Source organism: Cryptomeria japonica, chromosome 7, assembly GCF_030272615.1.
Source record: "Cryptomeria japonica chromosome 7, Sugi_1.0, whole genome shotgun sequence".
NCBI classification, from domain to species: domain Eukaryota; kingdom Viridiplantae; phylum Streptophyta; class Pinopsida; order Cupressales; family Cupressaceae; genus Cryptomeria; species Cryptomeria japonica.
This window is the reverse complement of record NC_081411.1, coordinates 404,918,310-404,937,956: the sequence shown is the minus strand read 5'-3', so window position 1 is coordinate 404,937,956 and position 19,647 is coordinate 404,918,310. Positions and strand designations below refer to the sequence as shown.

At 37.2% G+C, this 19,647-nt stretch overlaps 1 protein-coding gene across 5 annotated transcripts in view; it reads left to right on the top strand.

Moving 5' to 3' along the window:
- Window positions 1-19,647, top strand: part of LOC131053445 (uncharacterized) — a 153,529-nt gene that overhangs the window by 52,010 nt on the left and 81,872 nt on the right. For all 5 annotated transcript variants that reach the window (XM_057988073.2, XM_057988056.2, XM_057988067.2 and 2 more), the window contains exons 6-7: window positions 50-232; window positions 363-425. In XM_057988073.2, coding sequence (XP_057844056.2) covers window positions 50-232; window positions 363-425 — 246 coding nt within the window. The remainder of the gene's footprint in view (window positions 1-49; window positions 233-362; window positions 426-19,647) is intronic.

The following is a 19,647-nucleotide window of genomic DNA, read 5'->3' as shown; positions in this document are numbered from 1 at the left end:
CAGCATAGAGTATTGCAAGTTTTAGTGATTGCTATATTCATCTTTTCAGGTTGCTTATGAAAATTCTATGAGGAAACCATTCATTAATGCTGCTTTAGAGAGGGTTTCTCGAGCACTTCAGGTCCTTTGGCCAAGATCCAGGACAAAGATTTTTGGTTCCATTGCAACGGGATTGGCCCTTCCTACAAGTGATGTTGACCTTGTTGTTTGTCTTCCACCTGTTCGGAATTTGGTAAGTTGAACATACTTGAGAATCACTTTTGTGTTTAGATTACAAACTCAAAGGTATTTATGTGTGTCTTTTGTGTCCCAGCATGGATCAAAACTTACAATAAATTCAAATACTTATTCGTTTTTTGCAGGAGCCTATCAAAGAAGCAGGGATTTTAGAGGGTCGTAATGGCATTAAAGAAACATGCCTGCAGGTAATGTGATCAATTACACCTTTCAGAAATGCATGTTGGAATAGTGCATGTAGAAGGGGTATAAAAAACATAATAGTTAGAGGTAGCAATGTAAACAGGGGTGTTATTTGTCACCCAATGAATGAATTTGCTGCCATTGGTTTACCAAGTGAATCCTCGGGTGGAATACCAATATTTGCTCATATATTTGGCAGGTCACCATTATTGCTGCCAATAGTGACATCTAGTTTTCTACTATTTGAAATCTTTTGGATGCATGCATAGATATTTCATTTTAAGAAGTTTTCTTAAACATAACTTCTCGACATTGATTGCTGTATTTGATTGCTATGAGGGAGGAGAATTGAATCATTATGTTGCCTCCCCCATTTTTGCCAAATTCAAACTCTATGATGATCTATGTTAACAACTACATTAGGTTTTAGCTTTTGTTTTTTTTGCTCAAAAACATTTTTTATTTTTGTCTGTGTGTTGAATAAACCCTAGGTGCAATAGGTCTTGATTTGGTACGACCAAGGTTCCTCAAACACGCCAACACACAATCAAGACCTTGACGGAAATATGAATATTTGGTGGACTTGGATGCCCACCATAATAAGATTTGAAGCCAATATGGATCCAGTATGAGTAAACCCATATGAAGGATTGAACCTTGTTTAATGGTTTTAACCTTTTCCTTCCCAAACTGAAAATTGAAATCCTGCCTCAAGCTTGTATGCTTCAATGTAGCTTTAAATCAATAAAGAAAGGGGATACTTTTAATATGTGTATGACACATCTAGCAAGAAAATTGGTAAATCTTAGCTACCACCATTTCCCTCAAAATCGCACTGACCTTGTAGTCATGCTTTATAAACCCTAAGTAGTCAACTACAAATATGATCCTATTCTTTGCACCAATCATGGCAATTGTTTGTTACATTAGTTGTACCTCCTTCTACTTGACAAACAAAAGGCAATATCCCCATACTTTGTGCTAGAAGTGCCCCAAAATTTTAAAAACAAACACGAGGTATATAGACATGAAGGATTCTAACATGGAAAATTGGGTAGCATTTCCTAGTATAATTATGACTACTAGACTTCTAGTGCACCCCAACCTCGAATTCTTTGATACTGCTGAAATGTTAAGAGGTTTAATCAACTATTCCTATGAGTGCAAGAATCATATAAAATAGTTGGCACTTAAAACTAGAAAGTATGTTTAGAAGCTTGAATTTGCACAAAGGCATGAAGTGAAAGAGAAATACTGCTATGCTATTACTTTGTTGAGTTGTGTAGTCAAAGACTCATATGTTGTTGTTATGTTGTAATGTCCCCTTTTTTAACTGCCCTAGTTTTTGCCCTAAATCACAATTCTAAGTGATACAAGAAATGGAATAGAGTTAGTGATATCATTTACCCGGTTAAGACCCTACAAACATGTTGTGTAATCATTGAAACATAATCCATAAAATAGTTCTTGCCTACTAGACACATTATTTTAAATCAGAAGCATAGATCGTTCAATCATAATGGAGCTGACATAAGGAGACGTGATAGGGTGCCCAAGAGATCATCTACCCTAGGCCCAAGAGCGGATATACCATCCCTCTTGGCCTCGTGGCCTTCCGCCATCTCAAATGAGGTGGTGTACCTAGTGAGGAATCCTATAATTGTTCCCCTTCATCATGCCATATTCTCCTCCCTATGATTGGGCTCCTTAATCCAATTGTCAACCATGGTAGAGGTTTTGAGGCAAAACTACAATAGGGTGTCCCGAACATCCTTCCCTTCTAAGCCCAAGGGCGGGGCACTCCTTGCACCCCCTTGGCCTCATGGGACCATCGGTCACCCACCATGAGGTGGTGTGCCTAGAAGAGGACCTCATAACTGTTTCTCCTCCTTGTATTCCCTTACTAACCTTCTGATGATTGGTTGCAGCAAGTTAGATATTCTTTACTATTGCCTATATCCAATATGTGAGGACTTATGTCTACTAATTTTCCCATATCACATATATACACTAGATACAAGGGATGCCTAGCTATGTCACCCAGATTGCATAATATCCTACACTAGGCATAATCATGATCTTTAAGCATACCTCCCTAGAAGGATAATTACATATTACATATGTTATTATGTATCTATTATTGGTTTATTACTATGTGAAGAGTATTTTATTTCATACCAATAGGCTGCATGCATATTGAACATATATATTTATCATACCACAATGAATTAGAGTATCACTGCTAGTTGATTAGATCCGATCTGATTGCTATTGTGGATTCTGCTGATCTCCTTTGATCTTCTGTCCTACTCCTTATTCATGGTTATGCCTTAAGTCTGATTATAAGTTAGTATTGATCTGCTTGCAGAACTTCCTTACATCTGCTTTTATTCTCCAAGGATATTCCATTTTCCTCCCCTTTCTTTATTCTTCTTGCATCATCCTTTTATATTACTCAGTATGCCTCTTCTCAAAAGAGGTGACACTTCAAGAAGTGTTGGCCTAAATTAAAACATAATTAATTTATTCTTTAACCCTCTCAAAAGAGGCACTGCTCAAGGAATGGTCGGCCCACACTTTGTTCAATTTAATTACCTCAAAGTTGGCCCTTGTGTAATTGCAATTGTCTGAGTTTATCTCTTGTAATTATAATGGCTGCTTTCTATTTGTAATAATGAGGGGTTGGCCATATGAACTTATAAGTGAGTCCGCCATTTATCATATATAACTATATTTTACTATTCATGATATGGTCAGCCATAATATTTGAATTTAAATTATTTTAATCTTATGCACCTGGGTCGGACTTAATATAAGGTAATAGTCTTGGAACTAAGTCGGCCCCTATTTGTTTTTATTGCCTAAGGTTGACTACTATAAAGGCTGTCATCACATCTTGCAAATGCTGCAAACTTATATATGGGCTAGGAATTATCTATGACATTACGCAATTATGGATGTCTAGAGTTGCCAAAAGTTTTAGACAATGCCATAGTCAACCAATGCCAATGTCTAGTCTAACAAATTAACAGGGGGATAATTTTGTAGAAGGAATTGATACCTTAATGCTATTTTTAAATTCAAAAGGGATTTTTGAGAGGGATTGTTGCATGATAATTGATGGTTTATTAGCTTGTTATCAAAGCTAGACATGACAGAGATTTCTTTGTACCAGACGAAGGGTAGAGGGCAGGAGTGAAAACATTGATTCCCTCATGCTCAAAGTGGAACTATTGGCATGCTCATGGCATCACCATTTCTTGCCAATATAGTGATCTCATGAGGCTGAAAGAAAGCCTATTGATGTAAATGCAACATGCAATGTGCTTCTTTCATGAGAAACAAAGGGGGCATCGTCTTTTTGAGAAGATGGTGTTGCAATAAAACAATATTTTGCAGCCAATTATTGGATAGGTGAGAAAACCTTGTAGGTGGTTTGTGTTATCCTTGGATAAAGAATGGGTTTCTGATTCTACCACCTTCTAATTCTTTGGCATATGTGAGAATTTGCTCTTTTGGCATATCCTTTTTGTTTGGCCATAGTGGCGTTCTAATTCCATGGCTTTCCATCACAAACAAGTCATCTTTCATTTGACTTTACAAGCTTTAGTACTAACCCATAAGCTGCTGAATCATTGTGACACACCGGCAAGGAGGTGATGCTTGGTCAAATATGAAAGACCTTCCTATCTTTGGGCCCATTGAACTAGAATTAGCTACTGCCATTATGAACTATGGCATTCTTGTACCTGCATGGTATAAAATAAACAAGTATAGGACAAAAACAAAATAAAGGATCGAAAATGTGACCTTAGGCTATGCCAACTTAGAAAACTAAAACAAAATGATGAAAAATACAACAATACAACTCTACAATATGTCCAAAGATGAATAACATAAACACAAATCATATAAGATGTTAAAAAAATATGAAGCTTGTATATTTCTTTTGGAAAAAAGTTAAAAAAATCAAAAAACTCAAAATAAACATACCTTTGAATGATTAAGCTCCTTGGTGCAAACTATTTGTTGCCCTTAGCATTTAAGAAACACACTTTCATGCTTTGGCATTCCTTCACCATTGAAAAATTCAGCTAGTTTGAGCAATGAAAAATAATAATGTTGTGGAAAGTTGGAATATTGGTGTAATTTTTATGTTGTCTTTATGTTTTGAGGTTACATATTGTAGCGTCCTAAAATTGCGACACTTGCAATTTTGACTGTATTTGGGTCTTCACGATGGCGATGCAACACGGAACCTGAATGGAGACCCCGAAACTTGTTCATGACATCAAAAACTGCATTTTTCAGCACCCTGGCCTGATCCTCCTTGCACCCCGCTGTCCCTGGAGGTGGGACCATGGCGCCCAGCGCCCTGGTCCCTGGCCCTATTTTGGGCCCGGTCTCTTATGGGGCTTCGGGTCTTTAAGTTTGCAAATTGGAAAATAATCTTTCTAGGTCGGCCTAAGGTCGGGAAAATCAGTCTATTAGCCCTAATTGACAAGTATATAAACTACATTTCCTCTCCCATTCTGGTAGATGGAAAAAGGGCGGAAACGATATTCAAGCATTCAAGCATTCAAGCATTCAAACATTCCTTCAAGCAATTGAGCATTCTAAGTCTCCATTCAAGGCTAGGTGTTGCATTCAAGACAAGGATTCAACCATTGAAGAGGAGATCACATACAACATACAACATACAACATACAACAACATTTACACCTTCGCATGTAAGAATACAAACATTCTTACAACAAGGCATCAGTACTTGTTTACATTACAAACATTTACATTTACAACATTCTCATTTCTTGGTTAATTCCAAAACCGAGGTTTGACCTAAAGGTAAACCCCTCATCCCTAACCCCCCAATCGTCCTCTCTTTTCTGTGTGTAGGTTGCAGGTACGCGGCTGTAATTGAAGATCTGGAATCCTTGTGCAGAGACGAACAGATCCCCCTTCGTTTCGCGGATTTTTCGGAGGACCGTGTGCACGCTGAGTGCCATCGTCCCGTCAACTTTCGCTCAAATTTGCAGGACAGCACTGTCTTGACATTTTACTGCTAATTCCAGGTCCGCAGCTTCATCCTATATCCCTATCTCTGTTTATAAGTGAATCTTTCCTACTTTACATGCATTCCTAGTTCAATCTTTCTATCTACATTCTTTACAAAAGAGGGTATCCTTGATGTCTTAACCCTTGAAACTCATATAAAATCCAATCTTGCATTGCATGGGATTGGATCTTGTGGGTTTCAACCCCTCTTTTGAATGTAAAGTCTCCCCTAAGTGAAAACCATCAACCCTAGTGACTCTCCCTTCTCTCTCCTTGGAGTTGGGGAGGGGAGAACGACTAGGGTTCGATTTTTCCGCTTTACATTTTGGTGAACCCGACGTGAACATCCTCATTCTGATTATTCATGGTTAGATCTGAAAAATTTGCTTCCTTAATTACATTTCCATGTTTGATCTTTTGCAAATTTTAGAGGTTGATTGCATAAAAACCCTAAAATTTTCTTTTTAAGTAATTAAACTTGTGAAATGTTTAATTGTTAATGCTTGTTTCAGATCTACCCTTCTATTGCAAATTGTCAATTCATATTTGTGCTTTAATTCTGAAAATTAAGTGGTTAAATGTCAAAACCCTAATTTTTTAAACCTTCTTGATTCAACCTTTGACTGATAATTTCACTGATCAAAACACCTCCAAATCGGCTGTAATTTTGGATTCCGCAATAAAATCACAATATCTTTCATCCTTGAAAATTTGGAAAAAAGTTTCGAGGACCGTGTGCACCCCGAGCGCCATCGTCCCCGACATTTTTTCCGAAATTTCAGGAGCTAGATCTTACTGTATTTTTCTGCTAAAATCCAGAATTTTGGCTGATTTTATCAAATTTAACACTTTCAAAATTAAAGTCAAAGTTGGTCTAGTGATTGCTTGGATAAAGGCTTCTAATCATTCAAAAATTGTTGAAATTAAAATTCCTATCAAAATTGTGTTCCTTACTGTCCTAAATCTGAAAAGTGTGTTGGCATTCATTCGAAATTTCAGTGCTTTATTCAAATTTTTGCAGTTTGTGATTTTTGAAATTAAATGTTTAATTGCAACAACCTTGATTTCCACTTTCCAAATTCGAATTTTGCATGAAATCGAGTCAACTTTTAAATTTCAAAGCCTGCATTGCTTTCAGTATTCCCTCTAAAATCATAAAATTCAAAATTTCAGTTTCCCTCTCTTTTTTTCAAAATTCAAATTTTACATTTTTCAACAATCTTGGTAGGGTTCAATTTTGAGATTGCAACTTTAATTTGGCCTATCTACAGACGTAAAATCACTCAATTTTTTCAGATTAGCTTTAAAATCATCATAACTTTCATTCCTGAAAATTTCGAAAAAAGTTGCGAGGACCGTGTGCACTCCGTTCGCCACGGTCCCGAACATTTTTTCCGAAATTTCGGGAGATTGTCCTGATTGCATTTAACAGCTTAAATCTAGGAGATTGGCTGGTTTTATTGAAATTTGCTACCTCTAAAATTCAAAATCTTCTCTCTTTCTTTAGTGCATGAGTTTTACAACAATAAGCCCTACTTACACTATTCCCGTTAGACGAAGCCTTAGAATTAAGTCCTTCCAAGGTGTAATTACTGAGGAGATGGAACCTAATTTGAATGGCCTTTTTAACGAAGACATGGGTAATTCCTCTAATCCTTTTAATGATGAAGAAGCTCTCCATGAGGTTTCTGTAGAACAACTTTCAAAATTGGATAACCAATTTGATGATTTTCGACAATGGATGTCTCAAGAATACCCTGATAGTGAAGCTCTTTCATTAATTGAGGGTCTAAAACGTATGGTTCAAAGTGATAAGAATGGAATTGATATTTTGCGTGGTATTGCACACATTGTGGATTCGAATGTGATGCCTATGAAAAGTTGTGCCGAAACCTTAGGTTATACACAACCTCCTACTCAAGTTAATCATTCTATTCCTTTGACGACTTCTATTGCTAGTATACCTACTTTTACATCGAACATAATGACTACTTCAACACAAGACATTCCTCCTATGATCACCAGTCATGGGGGCAATCCCTCTTCTTCAATCAACCCTCTTCCTTCATTCAATCCAACTTCTTCATTCATTCCTTCAATAAGTGTTCCTATTATATCACCACAAATGAACATGACGCAAGGGGGCAATTCGTTTAATCATTCCATTCCTCCTTGTAGTGTTCCTCCTCTCCAATCATCTCCTATGACTAACTCTCATAGTGTCCCACCACCTTACTCTCTACCTTCTTTCAATAACATAACACCTCCATCACAATCTAACACGTCTAATATGAACTCTTCGACTGAAGCGACCATTAACAATCTTGCACAAACTGTTTCTTCTTTACAGCAACAAATTGCCTCTATGAATCAATCTAAGTTTAGTGTGCCCACATTTGATGTCGCGAGCCCACTTTCTCTTGACATTGTTCGAGCTATCCCCCCTAAACATGTTGAAATTCCGCATTTGGAACTTTATAATGGTAAGGGTGATCCTCTAACACATGTTAAGACTTTTCAAACAATATTTACTGATTTTGCTTATGACCAAAGGTTGCTTGCAAAACTGTTTACTAGAACATTAAGAGATAAAGCCCTACAATGGTATTGCTCGTTGCCTTCCTATTCTATTACTTCTTTCGAACAACTTGCAAATGCTTTCATTCAACAATTTCAAAACAATATAAGTCCTAAAGTTACTTTGATTGATTTAATGCATTGTAAACAAGGTGTTAAAGAAAAAGTGACTGATTTCATTGGTAGATATAAGCATTTGTATGCTCAAATTTCTTTTCCAGTGCCTGACAATGATATTCAAAGAATCTTTATTTCTAATTTACAAAAAGATATTAGAGAAAAACTCCTGTTTTTTGAGTTTACTTCTTTCCAACAGTTGTGCGCAACTCTTCACAATTATCAACTGACTGTGAGTCAAATGGAACAAGCAAATCCTATGGCTCCGAGTGATAAGGGTGATAGTAGTCAACAACCATTTGGGAAGTTTAAACCGAATAGAGAGTCCATTAAATTCAATGAAAACATCATCAACAACAATGTGAATGCGGCATCAGGTGTGCCTCCTATTTCTAAGTTTTTCAAGAAAGAAAGAAAGTTCACTCCTTTGAATGAATCATTGCATAGTATTATGAATATGTTATTGGAACAAAATGTGCTTACTCTCCCTCCTATAAGGCAAATAGATCCTGCAAAGATTAATTCACCCTATTTTGATAACAAATCTTTTTGTCAATTTCATCGTCATCCTGGGCATGATACTGAAAAATGTTTTGCTTTAAAGGGTAAAATTCAAGATTTGATTGATAATAATACTATCTTTGTTTCTGGTGTGAATGATAAAGGCAACATATCTGTAGCTCCTCCTAACCAAAATCTTAAGATTTTCATTGATCCATTGCCTTCTCATACCTCTAATGCGATTGATACTACTGATTCCTTTGTCTCACCCGATGATCTTGTGTCTATGACTCCGAATGTGATTAACTTTGTGGAGCAGCAGAAAATCCCTAAAGAACCTTCCATCACCTTTGATTCCAGTGAAACTATCAGGGCACCTGATGGTGCTTTATATATAGTTGCAAAAGTCAAGAATACATCTTGCCGTGGAGTGCTTATTGATCCTTCTTGTATGGTTAATATTATTACTGAAGAATTTCGTTTTACTTTGCAATTGAATCAAGTAATATATGATGAAACAAATGTGGTTGTGAAATTATTTGATGCATTTTCTTCTCCTGCAATTGGTTCTATTACATTACCTATTGAGGTCCATAACAAACCCCTTGATGTGGACTTTGCTATTATTCCATCATCTGAACAATTTCGTGTGAAGCTAGGCTATCCTTGGCTATCTTCCATGAAAGCTATTGCTTCTCCTATTCACAAGTGTTTGAAATTTCCCCATAATGGTGAAGTTGTTACTATCAATCATAGTCTCTTTAAACCAGCTGAAAGAACTCCTAGCGTTCCTTTTGATTACTTTTGGCCTAAACAATTCCAATCTCTTCCACCGCGAAGTGATCATCTTTTCAAATCTTATCAAAAGTGGAAAAAAGATATGATCCTATCTCTAAGTGAACCTAGAACACCCAAACTTGACATTCCTATCGTTCTTGAGAAGGAAGTTCTTCCTTTGAAAGATAAAACTAATGTCTTTCCTCAAGAAGATTCCCAACCCATCCCTATGAATGTGACTATGCCTATATCTAATAAACTTTCTAAAGGTAGACCTATTCCTCCTCGTCATGATGGGCTTGGTCTCCTTCCTAAACCAAATTTTCCTCCTTTATATGGAGCAGTTCCTCCTCCTTCCTCTTATGGAGAGAAGAGACCTTCCTCTTCTCCTATTAATCAACCTAAGAGACCACAACCTAAACACCCAAGTGATAAGGATGAGAACATTCCTCCTCCTCAATCTCCTCAGCTTCCTACTAAGACCAGACGAAATCGTTCTGCACGTGAACGCCGACGAAAGCGTCGTCTTAGAGCTCAGGCAGTTGCTTCTCAAACTTTGCAATCCCCAAAAACACCTTCAACCAATATTATTCCATTTTCTCCTCAGCCGAAAATTGAGCCGAAATCTCCTAAACATAAGATGCATGATGGTCTTGATCCTGTGCGAGTTAAAGATCCTATTTTTATAAATCTTGATGATGATATAGATGAAAATGTTATTCATGATGAAAATGTTACTCCTGTTCATTCTGATAGTGAATATGAATATGTTGATGTTGATAACCATTTATCTAACGAATTTTCTAAAGCACTTATCCTAGCTCCTAGACAAGAACATCGCGGCTTGGGATATGAACATAGCCCTTGTTTGGATCTTGTGATAGCTCCATCTGCTGTGTTGGATGTTCCTCCTCTAGCGTGTTTCCTACCTTCCCGAAATATTGATCAGCAAGATCGGGGGGTAGATGACGTGCTAGACTAGTTTCATTAGCATAGCAGATTCTCCCCTCCTCTCTTTTGTTACTTCTTCTATGTGTTATTCTCATTCTTCTATTTGTTGTCCTTAGTGTTGTCTACTTGAGGACAATGCAAAACATTGAGATCTCTTTTGGTCTCTCTCATGTTGACTCAAAAGACACATGTGTTCCCTTCTTCTAGGTGACCTTCCTTGATTGGGGAATGAAGAACAATTATGCATACATACATATGATATACATGAATTATCATACAGCATACTGACCCCGAGGAAAGCGAAGTCACCTTGTGCTTTGTGTTTTGTGTCTATTATCCTTGGGCTTATCTCACACTTGGGGGCTAAATCCTTGTGATAACGTGCTCCTTTCCCTTCTCATTTCTTATATGTATCACTACCTTAAAGCAATCACCCCCGGTGAGGCGTGTGCGATCGCTTTAACGTAGGGGGGCATACATCCCGTTCATATCTTTTCAAGATACTTGAAAATTTCTTGACAAATTTAGCTTTGCCTTGAAAATTTTTGATATCTTTCTTGCATGACTCATAGTGAGGGAACCTTACTACTGACAGTCATGGTTCTCCCTCGTGATCTTCCCTTTTACTTTCTCAATCGAAGTCGTAAGATCCTTAGTCCACTGGGGGCTTGGTGTATCTTGCCTCCTTGACGTGGTGAAAGTTTTTCAATGTTGTTTCCTTGTACTTTACAGGAAGTATTGGCGTATGCTTATACTCCCGCTAAAGTGGGGGCTAAATGTAGCGTCCTAAAATTGCGACACTTGCAATTTTGACTGCATTTGGGTCTTCACGATGGCGATGCAACACGGAACCTGAATGGAGACCCCGAAACTTGTTCATGACATCAAAAACTGCATTTTTCAGCACCCTGGCCTGATCCTCCTTGCACCCCGCTGTCCCTGGAGGTGGGACCATGGCGCCCAGCGCCTTGGTCCCTGGCCCTATTTTGGGCTCGGTCTCTTATGGGGCTTCGGGTCTTTAAGTTTGCAAATTGGAAAATAATCTTCCTAGGTCGGCCTAAGGTCGGGAAAATCAGTCTATCAGTCCTAATTGACAAGTATATAAACTACATTTCCTCTCCCATTCTGGTAGATGGAAAAAGGGCGGAAACGATATTCAAGCATTCAAGCATTCCTTCAAGCAATTGAGCATTCTAAGTCTCCATTCAAGGCTAGGTGTTGCATTCAAGACAAGGATTCAACCATTGAAAAGGAGATCACATACAACATACAACATACAACATACAACAACATTTACACCTTCGCATGTAAGAATACAAACATTCTTACAACAAGGTATCAGTACTTGTTTACATTACAAACATTTACATTTACAGCATTCTCATTTCTTGGTTAATTCCAAAACCGGGGTTTGACCTAAAGGCAAACCCCTCATCCCTAACCCCCCAATCGTCCTCTCTTTTCTGTGTGTAGGTTGCAGGTACGCGGCTGTAATTGAAGATCTGGAATCCTTGTGCAGAGACGAACAGATCCCCCTTCGTTTCGCGGATTTTTCGAAGGACAGTGTGCACGCCGGGCGCCATCGTCCCGTCAACTTTCGCTCAAATTTGCAGGACAGCACCGTCTCGACATTTTACTGCTAATTCCAGATCTGCAGCTTCATCCCATATCCCTATCTCTGTTTATAAGTGAATCTTTCCTACTTTACATGCATTCCTAGTTCAATCTTTCTATCTACATTCTTTACAAAAGAGGGTATCCTTGATGTCTTAAGCCTTGAAATTCATATAGAATCCAATCTTGCATTGCATGGGATTGGATCTTGTGGGTTTCAACCCCTCTTTTGAATGTAAAGTCTCTCCTAAGTGAAAACCATCAACCCTAGTGACTCTCCCTTCTCTCTCCTTGGAGTTGGGGAGGGGAGAACGACTAGGGTTCGATTTTTCCGCTTTACACATATATCTTAATGTTTTTTTTTTAATAAAAATGTGTAAAAAATCATTTGAAAATTTAAAGGCCATTTGGTTTGTGGGTACACCTAGGTTCAACTTGTTGGTATGCTTGGGTACAAATTCTAGGTGTACATGTCCCTTGATTGGAACTCGGTCTTGCTTGGGTAGGGTATGGGGATCTAAGCAGGTGAGCTCGGCTTAATGGACATTAGTCTTAGACTCTCAATGATAAGTTTACTAAGTCAAAGAATACCAATCTTTTGAACGAATATGTAATGCAAAATAGTAATGTCTTTGAAGAAGTTTAAAAGGACTTGATGTAACAAGTATGACTGACTTTAGGATTTTTTTGAAGAAATAAAAAATATGTTAGAAAGTTGTCATTGATGTCGCCATAAGGTAATCAGATCAGTGATTAAGGAGAAAGACAAACATTTGCTACATATATATTTATTGGGATTGATACTCATATATATTTGTAGGATTGATTGCTACATACGTTATATATTTGTGGCTGACTTATTTGCTGAAGAATATAATTACTCATATTTATGATGGTCGACTCATTGCTCATATTTTGGGCAACTCATATTCTTAAGGCAAAGATATATATTTGAAGGATATGCAGCGATTTTGCAGATGTTCAGCAATGATAGCATAAAACAAAGGACAGTGACCATTTCATATGCTAAGTAACTTAATAACAGCAGCAAGCCGAGGACAGCGGTCAATTCATATGCCAGGGAACTTAATAAAAACAACAACTTCATACAATGTGGCTGGGCGATTAATCAAACAGTAATTAATACATAAAAAGTGTGATTAATGATATTAATATGCAGTAGTCAAAGGATCTGATTACAGCAACTAATCAATACACGATGCAATCCATGATGTATTGTGTGATATTAAGGAGAATTGACTATAAAGAACCAATCATAAACTAACTAATCAACAGGATTAGTAAAAGGTACGATTGTTAATAAAAGGCATTAAAAAGTCTATAAAGGTGCAGCTATTCACAAAGGGGAAAAGATAACATGCAGTGCTTATGTTATAAAGATTATTGTTTACTAAACAATAGAAAAGCAAGTAAAATGTAGAGATACGATTAAAGAGGAGATAAGTAATATATTATGAAGAGATGTGATTTTCTTGTAAGGTGGTGACTATTAACAATGGTGATGTCTCTTGAGAGATGTCTAAGTTGAAAAGGTATGTCCTTTGAATGTATATGGAAGATATATAAGGCAGATCCAAATCATTTTTGGAGTGTGTGTGTGTGGAGCGAATTTTAATCTTTTCTATCAAATTCGTTGAAATTCGACTATAAGTTCGTACAGAAAAATGCTCCCTTTTTTCATTTAAAAAATATTTTTCTAAAATGCTTTTTAGAGTTTCCAGCAGTAATTTTACGGGATTTTTCACATATTTTCTTTAGAAAAACATGGCGCCATCCATTAAACACCACACACAGCAGTTGCAATCTGTAATGATTTATTTTTTTGGAAAAGCATGCCGCATGACGCCTCCAGTCCTGGGGGCTGACTGCAACAGTTCAGTGCGATGCCTCTGCACGACTTCTTCTGTGCGACTCCATTTCATGTTGTCATGATGTTGTCTACCGCTATTTTTTCCTTGCGTTGGATTTTTTTCTTTTTAGTTTAATTTGCCGATATTTTTTTCTTTTTAGTTTAGTTTTGCAAAATGGTTTTGAAATGTTTAATATTAATATTTAATAATATATAGTTCTAAACGATTATATAATTGAATGAAAAAGTTCAGTTTCATTTAAATATATAACAATTTAAAAATTTATATTATTAATCCAAAACATATAAATATTCATAAATATAAGTCTATAAATTTAATTTATTTTGTTGAATTGTTAAATGTTTATTTATATATGATATAATGTTTTCATAGTATAATTTAGAAATGGTTATAGATTTATAAATTTATACGATTTACTTTAAAATTTTAATATTATTTGTTTATTAAATTTATTTAATATACTATCTACATTTATTTTTATTTGTATATAAGACAAATTTAATGTCGATTTTTTTTTTTTGCATTTTTACCCTTGCCAAATTTCATGGACCCCGAATTCAAACGTGGTGACTTAGTTGTATGGTATATGATGTCAATGAAATAGATATACACACCATATTTAAAGAGGTCTATACATGAGGAAATTATCTCAGAATTGAGGGAAAGATTATAAGGAGCTTGTAGCAGATTTTAAGAGTATAAAGAGATCAGTTTGTGGCAGCTTTATGATCATCATTTTAGCAGAATGTATGGGTGAAGTTGGTGCTTCATATTTAGGAGGTTGGTGCCTTATTTTGGGTGGAGTTGTGTTGATGTGACTTTTGTACACGATCAAACACAGAATAAAATAACCAGAGGTATCTTATCCTCTCTTGAATAAAGCTCCCCGAATGCTGGAGATTTCGCAGAAGGATCAATCGAAGAAACTCCAAGGTTCTATTATGTAGGTTCTCTACTTGTGGATAAGCACCAGTGGTCGTTGTGTTTGCTGTTTTACAAGGGGCCTTACGTACTTTCTAAGAAAGCTTGTTCTTGCAACTACTTTTCAATGAGGAAAGTGAATTCTCCTAACTTTACTTGATGTTTCAAAAAAGGCAAAAGATAAGGGGTTTAAGGAGGCGATACTAAACTAATCCTAGGAATGACTAAATGAGGACTGGTCTTGATAAAACTCTACCAATTTTAGTGTTGCCAAAAGATTACAACTCTACTGGAATTGGTGCGATCTTCTAAAGGGATTCAATGATTTTCGAATCATCAATGGGATAGATACTATCACTAAGATACATATCAATATCTCCAATAATGATTGAACTCTTAAACAATCTTAATATCTCCAGTTGACCACACAAGGCGTGCTTACAATCAGTAAGGAGCTAGTGGTTTGGACTACGAGTTTTACCAAAGATCAAACACAACATTCGTCCTTCAATCTAATTCTAAAACTTAAGTACTCTCTCTACTAAGAGTGATTCAAGAAGATAAACAACCATGAAAATAGCCACAAGGATTGCAATAAAACACCATAACTTCAATATTTCATTGATCTCATAGCAAAATAAAACAACAATTGCTCAACTTTCTTTCTTCACTACTTCTTTCTCTGTTGCTAACAATCTTAGTCTTTTTCTCTTTTTCTCTAACTCTAACCTTCTAAAATGAATTGAGTGAGGGCTTATATAGCACTCTCAAATACAATGAACGCCCTGGATCTAAAGAAGATTAAAGGCTGAGATTTTGACACCTAAACCCTAATTAGGGTTTGTTACAAAAAAGACCCCATTTAGATAAACATTATCAATCCATAGCCAATAGAAATTGGCACAAATAACGAGGAAACATAGCCCAATGGGAATAGAGTTGCCACATCATCTTACAACAACTTCTCATCTAGAATTTTGTTCCCTTTTCTATGTTCTTTTCTGGCATATTCAATGCATCTAGACGTAATCCCCTCAATCTCAGCAATGGGAATCTCATGTAGGTTTTTCATTCGTTCTTCCAAGTGAAGGACTTGATCAAAAGCTGCGAGAAGGGTCATCTCCCATTCAGGCTCTAGCTCTTTTGTTTTCTCAATCAGGAACATAGTAGCATACATCTGATCTCGCTGCTTTTCTGTGACCATGTTCTCTTCTTTGCAAAATATAATCTTGATCCTGTCTTCCAATTCTTGGACATCCACATCTGTTTCGATCTCTATCCTTCTGTCAAGGATTGTACATAATACTTCAAACACCTTATCCTGAATAGGATGGATGGTGCCCTCAACTCAACTGCATCTACTATTGATGTCTTCGAATAGAACTTCCTTCATTTGGAGTAAAGTTGACCATAGCAGAAGATTATGGGTTCCTCCATTTATTATCTTTTCTTGTGCTAAAACCTGCCTTGGCGTCCTTCTTATCACTTGTAAGATCGGGATGACAATGTCTCTAGTGTGAGTAAATGCATCCACAGTTATCAATAGATTATGAATGATCTCAAGGACTTGGATAGCCCTGTGGACTGTCTTCATCATTCTTGTTACAAATTCAATGGCTACCTTGTAAGATTCATCAATCCATGAACTCATGAGTTGGGCTAAGTTCTTCATCTTTTCTGCCTCATTTATTGATTCAGGAGGAAGTGCATGCAAAGGTGATATTGCTGGATCCTGTCGCCTTAATGGTTGATTAAGGTGGCTAAAATAATTCCTCCAAGCACTAACCTCCCTTTCTAGCCTCTTGTTCTTTTCCATTTCTTCCTTGAGTTTATCATTAGTGCTCTCACTGAATTAGTCGCTTCTTCCATGGCCTGCTCGGAGGTAAGTGGACCAAGATCAAATGTCTCTAAATCGTATTCCTCTGCCATAATCTCATCTTCATACTTGTCCACTACTGGTGTGGCTACCTGTATCTTCCTGGATCCTGCATCATCTCTAATTACCTTTGACATCTTGTAGCCTTCTTCTTTTCGATTTCTTCTTGGGAGTTTCCTATGAGATTTTTTAAATCAAATACTTGTTCTTCCTCTTCAACTACAACTACCCTCGTCAGTCTTTCTTTTAGCCAATTTGGAATGGAAGACTTTCTTTCTTTTACTTGTATTTCCTCAAGCAAAGGTCTTTCGTCTCTGAAAGGAGATGTTGCTTCATCATCATTCTTTTCTTCTTGCTGTTCATTAGCACCAACCTGGAGAGGAAGAGATTGACTTGATGAGTGCTGAGGTGTTCGTCCTTTGCTTTGTTTATCATTCTGCACCATGGATTCCATAGACTCATCAACTTCATACACTTTCTCTTTGATCCTCTCCTTGACTTATCTCCTTTTCATGTCTAGAAGAAGTACTCGGTGGACGATCAGGATTCACCTTTTGTTTCTTTTTGGAGGGTTCTCTCTTCTCAGGTCCTTCTTTTCTCTTCGACCCTTTGGAATGAGAGGTATTCTCACTCACATTTACTTCTCCTTCTTCTATTCTTGTTTCTAGGGTGAATGTCATGGCTATATTCTGCTCCTTCAATTTTTGATGCTGTACGTCCACCCATCTGTGAGTGCAATTTAAAATAGGGTCCATCAATGCTTTCAGGTCTACAACTTCTTGCTCATTCCAATCTATCTTCACTTCTTTATCTTCCTTCTCATAGGATGATTGGAGATATCTACCATTGTCCTGGGCTTGATCGGCTACTCTATAAATTTTACATTTCTTGATAAGATCCAAGGGTAATCTAGAATGCATCTTTCTTTTCACCTCCACATCATCTTGAACATTCATCCAGAAGTCCTCTACTTGAAACTCATGTCTGTACTTCCTCCCAACTGTGTCTTCCATATGACCATGAGGATCAAAATTCTCTCTTGAGGAAAAGGATGTGAATGAATACATAGATAATTCCTTTTCTGCATCTTCGGTGGCTTGAGAATTAGGACACACTTCAATTGAATTCCCCAGTAAAATAGGTACGGGGATACCATTTCCATGCTTATGTCTTGATGCTTTAGCATAATTTGCCAACTGCTTAGTCACTTCAAGTAGTATTATATTATTTGTAGGATACCTTGGCAACATATAGGGAGGTGAAGGACATCCATGGACCCTGATGTAGGTGAATTTTGGAAATTGAATGAACCATGCACCATGTTTCTTCACGAGCTCTTGTGCTTCAGTAGACAGTCGATGGTGAATCCCTCCTTGCAATGTCCTAGTGATATACATTGTGAAGGTGTCATTGACTAGCTTGTAGTCATTACTAGGCGGATGATGCAGTTGAACATAAGAATCACATGCTCAGATCTCTCCTGTCCCTCTCACAACTCCTCCTCTATGTGGTAGCCCTGCATACTCAAAATTTATGACTAAAGAATATATAACATATGAACTCATGTGGAATGACTTAGCATGGACTAGCCTCCTCAACTGCACGTCTAGGTTGTTGCTAATGATTCTAGCCCAATTGAGCATTCCTTTTCCTTGGATGATCACTTGAATAAAGAAGAACATCCACTTGTCGAAGAAGAAGGCCTAAGAGCCACTGATAACCCGATTGAGCATGGTTATCAAGTCCTTGAATTCCTCTTGGAAATCAATTCTATGTGGCGTATTAGGTATCTTGTTCAAGCGAGGCCTACTCTTGAGTAACCAATTCTTATTGATGAAGTTCAGACAGGTATCAAGATCATCTTTGTAGATAGACCTAGCTCCTTCCAAGCTCTTATAGATCATATCTCTCGGCTCCGGGAGATGAAAGGCTTCACTTATAGCTTCTTCTGAAAGATAGGCTAAGACAGTTCCATCCTCGGCTATGATTGTCCTTGAATGTAAATCATAGTGTCGGGCACATTCAATCATCAGCTCGTGACATTTGACTACGGGAGGGAAGCCTGCGGCCTTGATTATGCCACTCTCAATTATCTTCTTGGCTATGGGTGATGGCTTGCCGATGTAGGGGGCTTCTCGAAACTTCTTCACATTGAAGTTCCCTAAGTTGGTGTCTCCGATATTGCTCCATTTGGACACGATCCTGGTCTCCAAATCATCGTTCTTTTGATCTTCTTTGATGAGAGCTTGCCGGGTAGCGGATCCACTCACCTTGGGGGTCGCCATTTGCTACCTACAAAGAAAGGCTTATGTTAGGTTTAAGTGTAGAATCTTAGCTAGGTGACTTGAGATTCCTTAAAAGATGAAACCTTTAAAAAAAAGTAATTTTTCAAACTAGGCATCACCTAGAAATTAAACTAGATATAGAAGACCTAGCCTTTAGAAAATTTAAAATAGAAACTTGAATTAGATCTTCAATACCTTGCCTAAAAAATCAGATTAAACACCTTACCTTCGATTTCCACTTATTAATTTGAAAAGATGGATAAAAAATGAAGATTTCTGCTGGGTGAAAGGTCTTTGATCTGCACTTCAGGTTCGCCCTTGATGATTTAGCCTTTAATCAGCCTTCATGGATCAGAAATTCGCCTTCCTTTTTGCAATCTGCTCTGCTATTTCTGCTCCTAAAATTCGCTTTAGGAAAGACACAAATGAATGAATGCTTAAACTTCACAAATCTCCTCCCCTTTATATGGTGATTTCTCCATTTCCTCAAGAGGCCGACCTCTTGGTTTATAAAAAAAATCAAAAAAATCTCATCCTTGAGGTGGCCGACCTAGCAAATAAGGTTTAAAAAAAAATAATTGGGCGGCCAAGGGTGAAATTTTAAATTTAAGACTTTAAAAATCAATTTTAACACATTTTACAAGTGTCTAATTTAGGCGGA